General features: G+C 35.0%; 1 protein-coding gene across 1 annotated transcript; it reads left to right on the forward strand.

The window, feature by feature from the left end:
* The first annotated feature begins 2,687 nt into the window (after positions 1 to 2,687).
* On the forward strand, positions 2,688 to 13,613 carry LOC129215984 (glutamate receptor ionotropic, kainate 4-like). The gene is made up of 2 exons (XM_054850116.1): positions 2,688 to 3,420; positions 13,453 to 13,613. Exons 1-2 carry the CDS (start codon positions 2,688 to 2,690, stop codon positions 13,611 to 13,613), a joined length of 894 nt encoding a protein of 297 aa, XP_054706091.1.
* Positions 13,614 to 15,495: the final 1,882 nt, after the last annotated feature.

Consider the following 15,495-nt stretch of genomic DNA (forward strand, 5'->3'; position numbering starts at 1 on the left):
GATCCCATTTTGGATCATACTTTTCGGAGATCCTAGATCCTCAGGATTTGGATCTAGTAAGCTGAAAATTTGCATAGGTTAGTTTCAAAAGCATCTCTACACCTCTATGAAATTTCATCCAAATCGGAGATGGTCCAGTGAGGACGATGTGAAAAATTAGGTCAGTTGACGTGGAACGACTCATATATTAGATATAGAAGAAAAAAAAAAGGGTAGCTCCAAATTTCAATTTTTAGAAATAAATGTTAATTGGGTGGGAAAAAAAAACAAGTATTTAAAAAAAAAAGGAATTATTTCTGTGAGATCAAAAAAGAGGCAACATTGTAGCAAACCATTCGAAATTTACCTCTTGCAACATTTATTTTTTTATTTTACAATTTACTACTGGTACCCACACGGCTTTGCCCGTAGTAGAAAATTAAAAGGTCATTTGGTTCGCCTGTATATTTACAAATAATGGATAATGAATTTCTCTCCAATTTGCTATATTCATTTGCTCGCCCATTTTACGGTTCCACGTTATGATAATTTCGTAATTTAATCGTCCACGTTCTGATCATTTGCTCGGTAAATATTTCTTAAAATTCGAATAAAAAAAGAACAAAATTGAATTTTCGAAAAATCGCTTCGAGGTGCACACCTCCATGCTACAAACTAACTTTCATGAAATTCGGCCGAACGATCTCGGCGCTATGCACGTGACAGAAATTCAGGCATCCTGACAGAGAGACATCCAGAGATCCAGACAGAGAGAGATCCAGACACAGAGACTTTCAGCTTTATTATTAGTAAAGATTTCAATTGAAATTGCTGTAAATACCTCGAGTGAAATAATTTATTTCTTAATTTATCGTTCGCTGATTGAAGTTTGCTGATGTTTATTTTTATTATAAAAATTACGTACATATACAAATAAACGTACGATTAATAGGATGGATGTAAATCAGGCTTTATAAATTAACTTAAATTTGCTTATTTTTTCCCCAACTTTAAAGTGTTTGGCTGTGCACAAGGCCAGCGTGAAAAGTGTCAGGCATTGCAAGATTTAACTCCTAATGGTATCCCTTACAAAATATTAAAGAATCACGCTTTATACCGTTATTTGTTTGGGCAACAATTTTACGTGCCTTTAATAACTGTTGCCTGCCAAAGCCAGCGCGACTTAAGTTTCATAATAGCGAACCGTTCTTAAATGCTGCAGCGCACTAAAAATATTTTTTTCAGATAAATTGTGATTTTTTTTGTAAGATTTTGAAGTAAACATAATAAACAATCTATTGTAACTTGATTCGTGTTTTAAACGATTTTGTATGACCATGTAAATTTAGATTTAAACTTAATATTCCGTTCCGTCCCGGGTTTCCCTATTAGCTGAATTGTTCAAAAGGTGCTACTACTTTATTTGTTTGTTTATTTATTTTTGCATATTTATTTCATTAGATGAGAGAGACATAATTTGTTTATAGAAAATAGTTTAAAAAGTTAAAAAGGTGTATTTCACATACTTTGCAGTCTTAGCTAATCAAGGAAATATTGATCAGATGCTAGAAAGTCGATGTTGTTTTTCGCGAAAGTAGGCTCGTTTAGCTCTGGACGGAACTTCTTGTTCGTGCAGAGAATCTGCATACCCGTCAGAGATCTTATTACCTAATTTTTGAAACACCAACGTATTTTCGATTTAAATACTGCATTTTGCTAAATTTTGATCTTTTAGTGTTTAAATGTATTTTCTTAAACCAAGGAGGTAGAGCAGGGGAGAGGACGGAGCTGATTTTATTATTTTATATAAACATTTCCCATTTTATGTTATGTAAAAATTAATTTTGTTATTCTTTCTGAATTTTTGTTGTTTTATTACTATTCTATCTATGAAACTCTGTTTCTATATTACCTTTAAGTGACATCTTGTCACGAATTCATATTAGCAATAAATAATTCAAAACAGGCATTGAACATTTTGTTTTGCAATAGTCAGTTAAAAAGATGATAGTATGTATCTAAAATTTATGTTAAAAGTTTGTAAACATGTAAGAATTGACGCCTCAACGGAAAAGTTTTGTTCAATGAAAGTCACAAATCTTGTCACTTACAGAACTAGCCGCATTTTAACAATGCATGCAATAGGTTTTGGAAGCTTGTTGTCTTGGTGACATGAATATGATTGAGTAAACATTAGTGAATCAATTACTTTTGTCGTTAAATAACTGTCTCATTAACATTAATTTAGAAACTGTTTTAAGCTCTGACATTATAAATGGTAAGCAATAATTCAAGTTATTGATTAGGGGGAAAAAACGCTGGTATGAGTTGTTTTTAAATATTTTTCTTCGAGAGATAATGACCTAGATAGGTTTTAGCGCATTTTCACTGAAAGGAAAAATTCCGCATCAGAAAAGAGACTCAATCTGTAAACAATCAAGAAACACTTAGACTTTCTCTTTCCACCTGATTAGAAAAAGAAATGCCATTGAATCTTTTATAATTATTGTTCTCAGAAAAATTCTCAGATGTTTGTGTTTCTTGCTAAGTTTTTAAATTATGACGAAGTTTTGGACTTTTAAATCTGTTCTAGTGTAGTTTATTCAATTCATTATATTGTTTGAAAATTGTCTGGCCAACAATTTTCAACAACAAATTGTCTGTTCAACAACAGAATGAACTTTACTCATACATTTACAATTGCAGTCATGCCTCTGAAGCATGTACTTGAAATCCAGCAAGCTAGTTCTGGTAGGCAAATAGTTGCTGGAATTGAAGGCAAGTTTATACAACTAATATCTAAATCACTTGATTTTCAGTATCGCCTCGTCGTGCCTGAAGACAGAGAATGGGGCCGTATGAAAAATGGTACCTGGACTGGCTTAATTGGGATGGTCGTCCGTGGCGAAGTTGACATGGCTTTGACTTATCTCTCCATTACTGAAGAAAGAATGAAAGCTGTTAATTTCAGCACACCTTATGTGTTGGAAGATTTAACTTTTGCCACGAACTTACCGGGATTCTTAAACGGAATGACCTATTTACGTCCGTTTCAACTCGATGTCTGGCTGTGCTGCTTGGGACTTCTACTCATTATACCAGCAGTGTTCTGCTTCTTATTGCAGCAGAAGTATGGATACTTTCATTTGTTCATCAAATTCTACGGAAGCTGTTTTAAACAACCTTTGCTCATCAAAGAAACTGCTTTTCACATTAGGTTATTATTTGGTTGCTGGTGCTTCCTGTCAATGTTTATTTCACTTAGCTACACCGCACTTTTAGCTTCTTTTGTGACCTTACCCACGATTGAAGATCCTTTACGAAACCTCCAAGAACTGGCTGAAGCAGTAGCTAAAGGAAATTACAAATGCTTCATCGCCAAGGGATCTTCTGACTTAGAAATGATTCTGAACAGTGAAAACGAAAGTATTAGACAGTTAGGTGAATTGATAATTTCTCATAATTGGTATTTTGACAACTCTGAGAGTTTTTTAAAGGCCGGTGAAAATATTGCCGAACTTGGACAACGAACAAATTTTTACTTCAACTATGGAAAAGATGAGTTTGCAACTAAATATGTATCGAAAAATTCTTTTGCGATATCAAACAACGCTATAGCCTTAAAAAGTGGTTTTTGCTGCAAAGAAAAATTAAATTCTGTTATCGAACGCTTGAAAAGTGCAGGAATTTATCAGAAACTTCTGGAAGAAGAGCTGCATAAAACATATTTATCGAATCATCACGAATCTCCCGCATTAAGTGAAATTCGCAAGGTCCACCTTCGGGACGTATCAGGTGCTTTAATCATGTTAATAGCAGGTTGCTTTCTGTCAGTTATCTGCCTATCTGTTGAGGTAATAATGAATTGTTTCAATACAAAAGTTGGTAAGATTTCTAAGAAATTTTGATTACAGAAAATCTATGCTTTAATTAATAACCAAAACTGAGGAAATAAGATCGCTTGCAGTTAACGCGCTCTCGTTAATGCGTTAGAAAACCTAAATTTATCTTACATTATTATGAGGTTGTTCTAACGAAGTTATTTTTTGTAAAATTGCTTCAAACGTGTCAGATAACAGGAGGAAAATGTTTTTTTTCATCATAACGAATTAAAAGCATTTCCTTTTTTTTTTTCTTTTTTGAAAAGATTTAACGTCTTTGCTCTGTAATTATTTTTGGATACATTACCGACCTCAGCATTGCCATTTTATAACTGTTAAAAAACCATTTGGGCCCCTTTTGCACACATACAATTAACTTTTGAAACTGTGAATATCAATTTTTATTTTTTAAGTCTACATCACTACAATCATTAAAGTAGAGTTAAAAATTAGCCCCCTATGTATACCAGATGGTTAGCCTACATAGGTAAGAAATTTATTTATTTTTTTTGTAACAAAATTGCATAGCCTAGCAGGTCTCATAAGTGATCTCAATTAACGATGATTGAACTGTAATAAGCCAAAAAGAATACAAGAACATTATCTACATACGGAACACTTAATTGAGTAGCAAAGGTAAAAGAAAAAGAAAAAAGAAATAATTTTGAGTTTTCGAATTCATGTAAGAGAGATTTCGTAGGTAATGGTTTGTATTTAGACTGAATTGATAAAACTTAAAGCAAAAAATAAACTAAACCCTTTAAAACGAAACCTTAACTTATTTTACTTTTAGTATTGCCGTCAGCGTTACTTGACGTAGCTTTTGTCAAAATTTATTTCCGCTGCAATGCAGTAAATTATAATTTAACACAATGTTTATGGTATGCCCAAATGCATGAATCTTCTTCAACTGTTGCAACACAATAAAAATACCAATATTGATGCTTCCATCTCACTTCAAATTCTATGAACTCGTGTGCTGTTCAAAAACATTCCGAATCAATTTTAGAACGCTAAAAGTGTTTAAGTCACGTAATATGGGAAATATTTGAAACATTGATTACACAGAGTGTTCGTTTCGACACTGGAATAGTAAACAAACTTTATTCCTGAAATCTTTTTTTTTCTATTTTTATTAAAACACGGAAATGGGTATGAACTTATTAAAAAGTATTATGCATGCTGATAAATGATTTATGTGTATGATGAATTTTGTTACCAATGTGTGTAACTTGTACACTTGTTGTTCATCATTTGTTTCAGTTGTTTGAAAATGTTGAAACTTGATGTAATGTGTAGTTGTTTCAGTTACAAATATTCTTCTTCTATTTTTTTCAAATAGAATCTTCCTTGCATAACGTAAATGTTTTTTTTTTGCTATCAGGAGGCATGAAATGTAAACTTCAAAGCTAAATTTTTGAAAGAACATTTAACGTTAATAAGATTACGAAACCATCTTTAAGCTCATACCAATCCTATCGAGTTAACACTAGAAAGACGGAGGGGCCTGTGTGGCCCCTCGCATAGTTTGTTATTTAATAACTCGTATAATGTCTAACGGAACGTAATGTAACTTCCTGACTTTTCATTATATGACACTATTTGAATGCTTGTTTAATCATTTTATCATACGCCTCATAGTACTGTAAATATTGATCCTTATACCTAGAAAGACGGGAGGGGCCACAGTGGCCCCTAAGCTTTTTAACAATTAAAATTTTTTTTCCTTTCTCCTAATTGTTCTAGCATAAAGAAAGGCCGTTCTCTCTAGTTTAACCTGTAACTTTCGCTTTATACAGCCAGTTGGATATCCAAATGCTATAAACAGTACTGACTGCTTACCAGCCTAATGGTAGCCATTGCTCTTGAAAAGAAAAACTGATCCAAGCTTTTGGCCAGTATAGAGAGAAACACTACAAATAATTGCATACTAAGTTTTTATTTAGTCATGAAAGAAGATGCATTGGGGCATGTGGACACACTCAGGAAGAATTTTTAAAATAATTCACCCCAAAAATGGGTAGGGGCCACACTGGCCCCTTCAGTCTTTTTAGGTATACAGAAAATGTCAGTCGTTCTAGTGTTTTAAATATATATTAAACGTTCATGGAAATTTCTTAATTAAAAAGACTCGGCTAATCACTGAAAAGTGGCTACACTAATCAATAAAGTTATAACCATTTTTACTTTTAACCAGCATTACTTATATTTTCATGCTCGGAGTGTGCAGCTTAAAACTACTAACCCCAAATTACATCTGTTTGAGCGACAAATGTTCCGTCGCAAGGATTAAGTATGTAGCTGAGATTAAAACAAGAAGGTCCTCAAGAACAGAGAGTCACTTTTCCCGTATGTCAGTTATACATTACTTCGTTAAAATAAATCTTTACATTTCGTATTCTGCTCTAAATTATTTAGTATGATACTTTTTATAGTAAAAACAAGCACTCACTATACTTTTAAGTAATATAAAACTGTAAGGTTAGTTATTGCGAAAATTACGTAAAGTTATTTTTATCATAATATTAGGTGTTTTGCTTTAGTAAGTTTCAAGAAAACAAGGTTTTTCATTAGAAATGCTTGATTTTTTTGCACGATACATTTATATGTAGAGCATAAAATGTAAAACAGAAAAATGCCATCAATGTGAAATTTTAAACGAAAGAGAGAGATAAAGCGAGAAGAGTAGTAGCAATTTTTATACACAACTTTTTACTGTTGAAAGCAGTAATTAGCAAAACTGCATTTTTTTATTATATTAAAATAATACTGTTGAAAATTTAATCAGTCAGCGAAATATATGCCTATAAAATCTATTTACCTAAAATAAACTCACTTGTAGCCTACTTCTTAAGCCATCCAGAATGCTTCCGGGAAAAGTGCTGAGGTATAAACTGGAATTAGACTTCCTGTTCATCAGTGTTAACTCTATGAATGATATTTTTGATCTTTTATCAGAACAGTTTTCATGTTCATTGAACAAAAATTAGGGAACAAGAAAACTACTATCGCATTCTGAGTTTGTGAAATTTCTATAACGTTTTTTCCTGCAAATATTTTATTCTTAGGATTATTATTGCTTTAAATAAAAATCTTTCCATTTCGTCCATAAACTCTAGTGTTAAATAAATTTGAACTGTTCAGAATCATCCTTTTATTCACAAAGGATGGTAACACACTAAGGTCAATGTTCTTCATTAAACTTTTTCTCATTAAGTTTGCTTGAAGCAAACTCGCCATTAACTCAATTTATCCTGTAGAAATTAATACTATTTGAACGAAATCAATTCGAAATTGTGAAGAAAATTCTTAAATCAAAAAGTGAAGCCGGTGAAGATTTCTTGAACAAAATGTTTTTTTTTTTCTTTTTGCTTCAACTGGATAACTGCGGTGTATTTCACGTAAAGCTTGTCAACTTTTGCAGTTTTTTTTTTTTGCTTTCGCTATAGAAAAAATCTTTGATTACGAAAGCTTAAACACGTTTACATATCAATTTTACTTTAATTTTACATCCAGCATTTCATCTAAATCTAATTTTGCTGTCTCTTCATTTGAAAACATTCACCCGAATTCTTTATAGTCCAGTCAATGAACACATTATAGCGTGCATGGAATATGCGATAATTTTTGACTTCAGAATATTGTTAGGGGTATTTAAGTTCCCACCCCTAAAGGTGGGAGGGGGGAAGAAAATTTTGGGTTTTTCGAGGAAATGCCGGAAACGGTGGAAAAAATGCGTATAAAATAAAAATTCAAGCTAAATAAACTTCCTATGATTTTGTTTCTACACACATTTGTCAAATTTTCAATAATTTTCTGGATATATGTTATGAAAAATCGATGATTTTCGGAAAAGTTCTCTCTTTTTGTCAAACATTTGCTCCTAGTGCCTCCCAGGATTAATATTCATGAAAATTGTCAAGGACAAAGTTGTTGAGCTTTAAATTTCTTTCAATTTGATATGCTATTTTGTAATATGTTGTTCAACCAATCAAAAGTTAAAGAATTTCAAACACGCACTTTAATGACAAAACACGGAACACTTGTCATTCAGAAATTTGAAACTGACTCGAAAGGATCGCGCACTTCCTCTTTCCTCTATGAATTTGACATTCCTCATGGACAATAAGGAAGTATTCGTGGATCACTACAGCACAAATGACGTTTAAGGGGGGGGGGGCGTGAAATTGTGACTTTGTGACAAGGGGGAAGGAATGAGAAATAAATGTAATATTAAGCATTTTTTAAATACGAATATGTTTATGAAAAGTAGCTTGTAAAACGAACTTTGTAACAAAGGGGACGGGGAGGGGAGTAAAATGTTGAACAAAAATGTGACATTATTTATGGACAACCCTTTACGAAGGAATCGGACGACGATTTGAAAAATTACGTACATGTAGTATGAATTGGCGAACTGAGGACGTGCAGAAAGTCAGCACCATACATACTGTTTAAGAAAACTGATAACAACATTGATTTAATTTAATTTGAATTTGTTGTTACTGAAGATACCTAAGCGACAAAACTGTTAGGCAAAAAGAGACGACTGTATAAACCATATGAACATAAATGTAAGTTAGTAAATTGAAACGACGATCAAACAAGAAGGTTTCTGTGCAACTTTCATAATAACATTCAACTGACAAATCTGTTAATAATGAAGCTGCTGAAAAACGAGACAAAAACACTCCAAGTGTTAGGTGATGTTGACGTTGATATTCCAAAAACGGCTATCATCAGATGGCAAAATTCTTTGGTTGCTATCATTTGAGAGGAAGTCTTCCTGGTTGCTCTCTTGATAGCCAAATCCTAACTGATCACAACATTCTGCTGTCAAAATGTACCAGAAATCTAAAATCATACAACATGTATCTAAGGTATATATCAATTGTTCTTCTTCCTCTGAATCCGTTGCGGCAGCTGGGGTATCTCTCATGGTATGGTACTCTACCCACAGAAAAGTCCCTCAGTGAGTTCCGTTACAGGTTACAGATCATTTATCAAAGTAGCTGCAAACATCAAGACTGATCTGTAATTCTGCCTTACCACCAGGTACACCTCTAACTAGAAACTTAATGGTGAAGTATCGGATTGGGGGTTCGGAAAAGAAGGAATGACCAACTCTTGCCGAAACTCTCGGAATCGGATGTTGCTCCTGACGGAACCTTGAAGATGATTTTGACCGATTGCTTTTCTAGAAGTGACTTGTAAAAAATCATCGTTAAGCTACTCTGTCGCAAGCTTGCATTGCAAATTCAGTTGCAACAACGGTATCAATTATATTTATCTAGGACGAAAAGAACGACGATAACATCAATACATTACCAATTTCTTAGAACAACTTTTCCACGGCTGGTGATATGACCCTTCCGTCTCAGAATAAAACCAAGATGTCACCTTAAAGATGATATTTTCATTTTCTAATAACTGTCAGTCCATATTCCACATAAAAATTTTAAAAATATAATTAGTAATAATGTAATAAAAACTATAATTACAAAAAGGTGCTGCCTGTCAGCTACATATACCTTATTTTTATTATTAAAATTTTATTTTCATACTATAGTGCCACATATTCATTTCAATAAGAATAACGAAATTGAGTACATGCTAGAACTTTATAGTTTTTGATTGCTTGTCAGCTGGGTGTCGCGGTGATTGGGCATAGTCTTCGTATTTCATTGGTATCAGATTTGAATCTGCAGTTCAAGTGTTCAGACGGTGGATTTTTAAGATACAGAAAACCGTCAGGGTCTTCGTCACATGATTGCTGCACAAGATTCCTTAAGTTCCTGCTTGGCACAGACACTCTGAGACAAACAGAGAGAGGTAATTTTTTTTTTTCTCGAAAAGTATTGGTTTTCAAGAACACATATCTAAAATGCCACTAGAAATGTGACATATATAGTATATAAAAGCGATTTCACAATAAATTTAGTTAACTTTCGCTTTTATTCAGAACACACTTTTCCTGCCGTTTCCGAGATATAATCAAAAACCACAAAATGTGGGTCCCCTTTCTCACCTTATTCTCTCCCCCCTCCTTTCAGGGTCGGGGACTTTCAGTATGTTTACTTATTAATTACTTCTAACAAATTTCTTACTGAGGAAGTGCTGGCATTCTGCACTTCCTCAGTTCACTTTCGTTAAATAATGCCATGAGTATGGCGCTAATTCATACTGCATATACGTAGTTCTGTAAATCTTTGTCCGATTTCTTGGTAAGGGGCTGTCCATAAATGATGTTACTCTTTTTAAAACATTTTCGACCCCCCCCCCTTGTCACAAAGTCACAATTTCACACCCCCCCCTTTAACATCATTTGTGTTGTAGTAATCCACAAACACTTCTTTGTTGTCCATCAGGATAGTCGAATTCATTGAGGAAAGAGGAAGAGCCAGTTTGAAATTTGTGAATGGCAAGTGTTCCACGTTTTGCCATGAAAGTACGTGCTTGAAATTCTGTAACTTTTGATTGATTGAATAAAATGTTACAAAATAGCATGTCAAATTGAAGGAAATTTAAAGCTCAACAACTTTGTCCTTGAGATGTTTCATTAATACTAATCCTGGGAGGCACTAGGAGCAAATGTTTGACAAAAAGAGAGAATTTTTCCGAAAATCATCGATTTTTCATAATATATACCAGGAAAATTATTGAAAATGTGACAAATATGTGTAGAAAAAGTTTCAAAGGAAATTTATTTAGCTTGAATTTTTATTTTAAACTCATTTTTTCCACCGTTTCCGGCATTTTCTGGAAAAACCTAAAATTTTCTTCCTTCCTCCCTTCCACTTTTAGCTCCCCCCTAGGGGCGGGGACTTTTAATACGTTAACTAACTAACTACCTCTAACAATATTCTGACGTCAAAAATTATCGCATATTCCATGCACGCTACACCCCTGTTTTGAGCACTCATTGACTGAACTATTAGGGTAGTATTTAAACAGATTATCCACTATATCAACCTGAATTCAGTATTTGAACATACTTTACAGTGTTTTTTTGCTTCTGAAAATAAAAATTACTTAAAATATTGCCGAAAGTTGGTTTTGGTAAGTGAATGATGTCATCTGTATTTTTCAATGACTTAAGTATTCCTTTTAAATTGTTTGAGTTTTGATGCAGTTGATGTACTTAACTTTTTCATGAGAAGCGAACGTTTAATAAAAGGTTAATTTTTTGTACAATCAACAAATTAATTATTTGGAATTGACCGGGACAATAGTAATATTATCAGAGAAAAAATAGACCTTGGACAAATACATGTAATGTTTTCGATCAAAAAATAAGAAAAAAACACCAGAAAATAGCTTTTTTTTTTTCAAATTTCCAATGGCAGATTGTGAAAAGTTATAATATGATAAAAACGTGAAACAAAAGAGAATAGAGGAACAGAGAACAAAAAATATTGCAACAAAGTTCATTAATCCATATTGTCTCTAGCCTCTCAGCTAGGGAGGTCTTGCGAAGCGCGGTACATTGCAGTAGGTGGGCGCGGTCCATGTCCTCTCCACAGCCACACAGATTACAGGAAGGAGAAGGAGCAATTCCGATTCTGAAAAGGTATTTTCGCAGGCAGTCATGGCCGGTGACCAGGCGGAATTCCGCAACTGCTCTGCGTCTTGGGCCATTACGCAACATCAGAACAGCACCTCTCCAGTTTTTATGGAGTACGCCGGTAATAAGTTCGTGTCGTGCACGGGCCCTAACTGCGTCCTTAACTAGTTTTTTAATACCGCAGAAAGGCATTGGTCGAGGAATACTCTGCGTGACCAGAGCGCCCCTTTTGGCCAGGTAATCTCAATTTCATTACCAGGTACTCCACAGTGGGCAGGAACCCATTGGTGGAAGATAGATTTCTTGAGAGTAGCTAGATTCTGAAGGTGATGATGACAATCCAGGATGTTATGTGTCAAGGGGTGGTTATCAGATACAATAGCCATTAGGATAGTTCTAGAATCGGAGAGTACTACTCCACTTGTGAAACTGTCTAGTTGGCAATGAAGCTGAGCTAATGCTGTAGAGATCGCAGCAACCTCTCCGTCAAACACAGTACCTTGTCCCATAGGGACATAAAATGAGAACAGTTCGGAGTAAACTCGGGCACCTGCGTTTTCGCTATCAGGCAGAAGGGACCCATCGATGTATATCCGTAACCACTCAGGTTTGGGGAAGCAAGTTCCCAACAAAGGTCAGGGCTCTAAGTATGGACGGGTCTACATTGTTTTTTAAAACACTTGGACACAATCCGAGATTAATTTGAACTGGTACTGAAACTGTTGGGTTCTGCAAGGGAACCAGACACTCTGGTTCGAAGTTTAAATGTGATGCGTCTTTTAGCCGCAAAACTCCCTGAAAGAAGCCCATCTGAGTCTTTAGTTTTCTATCTAAGTCTCTAGTGGTCTCTTTCCATAGTGACAAGCACCCAGGAACTCGAATAATCTTTTCCCAAAGAATTAAGACTTTTTCTTGAATTAAAGCCCATCACCAGTCCATCCTGGTGACATGGACATCCTGGCCCATCACCAGTCAACAGAAGCATGGCGTCAATGGGGTTGGTTTTCACTGCCCCCGAAACAATCCGCAAGGATTGGTTCTCAACACCTCTAAATAGTCGAGCACACTCTGGCCGGCCACAGCGAGCGGTTCTACGCAATAAGTCATTATAGGACGTATAAACATGTGATAAGTCTGAAGCAAGGTCTTACGATTACAGCCCCATCTTGCCCCAGCAAGGCGCTTAAGGGCACTTATTCTTTTTGTGCACGATTGATAATGTCCTCAACATGGGGTTTCCATGTCAATTTATGATCAAACGTCGCTCCCAGATATTTAAAGTTGTCACAAGTGGGGATCAAGGTATTCTTATACAACAGTTGTAGGTCCAATGAATGATACATAAGATAAAAATTCAGACAGAATGATTTATTTAAATTTACTTCTATATTATTAGTATCACACCAATCCTCCAAAGTTTTAAAAGTATTAGAGAGTTTATCCACTAAGTTTACTTCTGCTTTAACTTTCTTAGAGATTGTCCAAAAAACCAGACCATCAGCGTATAATAGGCATTTTATGCCTGGAACATTTTTTAGTTTCAAAATCATATCGTTAATATAGATGTTGAAAAGTGAATAGCTTCTGACAGCTCTCTGAGGGAGGCCCGTCTTTAGTATCTTGGATTTTGACAATGCACTGTCGTATCTAACTCAACACGAGCGCTAACAAAGGAAGGATGGAATCCAGTTAAAAAGATTTGCTCTGATACCCAGAGTTGACAGCTTATATAAAAGGTTCTCTCGCCATACGTTGTCATAGGCAGATTTTAAGTCTATAAAAATAGCTGACAGGATCTGGCTGTTATCAAGAGCGTCCTTGACACATTGACTCAAAAGAACCACATGTTGGTTAGTACATCTATGACTTCTGAGCTCCGCTTGTTCTTCGGCCAATAATTCATTCGATTCTAAATAGTAGTTGAGTCTTCTCACAATTATTTTCTCCATAGCCTTTCCCACTACGCTAGTTAATGAGATCGATCTATAGCTATTAAGATTATCAAAATCTTTATCCTTTTATGTATAGGTGCAATAGTAGAAGATCTCCAGTCAGGTGGTACGATGCCGGTTTTCCAAATTAAATTGAAAAGAGTCAGGATGGTTTCAAATTCTAGGGATAAGGTGGACAAGGAATTCAAAATGGATCTTATCGCCTCCAGGAGATTTACCACATGGAAGATTTCATAGAACATAAGTCAGTTCGTCTTTGGTAATGGGAGTTTCAAAAATAGAATCAATGTTAGGTTCGGAATTCGCCTGCAGGAGTCTAGTTTTCTGTTTGACCTTGGACATATGTATTTTTGCATAAGGGGATTTTGCAGAGAGCCTCAAAGTAATGCTGTGCAAAAGCCTTTGCAACAGCAGAATCAGAAGATACCGTTTTATTTTCAACTATGAAAGACTTTTTCGGAGAGTTAGGAAAATGGTTCATTAAGTTGCCAATAAATTTATACGTTTTCTTACTGTCATTTTGATAGTCAATATTAGAAATAAATTCATTATGTGTTGATCGTTTAAGGTCATTTACGGTTTTCCTAAATAGAGCAGCTTGTTTTCTCCAAGATTGGACATCACTGGGGCGAGTACTCAGCTCTTCCTTTCTCCTCAGTCTCTCTTACCTTTCATTGCTGTTAAGTCATCAGTCCAAAAACACCTATATTTCCTTTGCCTACCTCTAGGGATAGCTTTTTAACGCATTTCACAATAATATCTCTTAGACTTTTGTAGATACCATTAGGGGATAAGGAAAAATCAAGGTTGTCATGGCTGAGATCATTTTCTAACATAGCAGTATAGAGAGGCTAATTTGCCTTCTTAAAGTTCCAGGAGGTCTTTGATTGAGAGAACGGCCTCTGTACAGCCTTGGGTATTTCGATTTCCGCAAGTACCTGCCTGTGCCCTGAACCAGGGTCACACAAAACCGTACTTTGAGTAAAGTTAAAGAGGTCAGCAGTAACCATCAATAGGTCTGGGTTATGACCCTTACCATTATAGTGTAGATAAGTATTTGGATCCTTTTTGTTGTATACTAATTCAAAATTTGTTGAATTTAGGAGGTCTTGGATTCTTTTTCCAGCATCATTTGTGTGACAATAGCCCCATAAGAGAGAATGGGCATTAAAATCTCCTATGAAGATAGAGTGTTTTGAAATGTTAACCTAGGAAAAGTCAGGAAGATTACCAGAAGGACTGTATATGGACAAGATTTTGTAGTGAACTCCACATTTCCAAACATCTAAGTGGGTGACCTCGCTTTCATCCTTACTAGTCCCAATGGTTTTAATGGAATGGAAATCAGCTGTTAATTCCCTTCTTACTCCTATTAATATGCCACTAGCCATAAGTCTAGATTTTGTAAGTACTACGTGTAAAGTATACCCAGCAACCGGTTACATTTTTTATTTTCTGTTGCGAGATTCGCCTCCATGATCGCAAAGACATCGATTTCCTTCTCGCGCAGAGTCGGTAAAAGTTCCGTGCGCTTCGATTGGGATAGACCGCCAGCATTCCACCGCAACACACGAAGTATATCAACCTTAGGAGATGGAGACATGCCAAATTGTAGATCTTTTAGCCACTCAAGAGTGTTACCAGGGTGCACCATGGGGAGGTAGATCTCCCCCCCCCTCGGAAAATAGCTTAAATGGTGAAAAAAGTTTGTATTTAAAAATAAAGTTATCACTTTGTTTTAGCTATCAATCAATGAACTAAATTTGTCAACTGTGTTTTGATGAAATCCTTTTTGTACACAACGAGTAAAGTTGTATACTTTGTATAGAACTTTTCACTTTTGTGTATACAAAAGATCCCTTTTGCATACAAAGTTATCACCTTGTTTCAGTGATCAATCAGTGAACCGAATTTGTTAACTGTGTTTTGATGAAATCCCTTTTGTATACAACGAGTAAAGTTTAAAACTTTAAGATTCATGCAAAATCAGATGCAAACGCTTCAAGTAAGAAAATATATGAATATAACTAGTTTTGGTCCAATCGAGACTCTTATTTTCTCACCGCAAGCAAGAAATATTTAAAAAAAACCCCCTAATATAGTCTGAAAATTTGATATA

This window comes from Uloborus diversus, chromosome 1, assembly GCF_026930045.1.
Source record: "Uloborus diversus isolate 005 chromosome 1, Udiv.v.3.1, whole genome shotgun sequence".
Lineage (NCBI taxonomy): Eukaryota > Metazoa > Arthropoda > Arachnida > Araneae > Uloboridae > Uloborus > Uloborus diversus.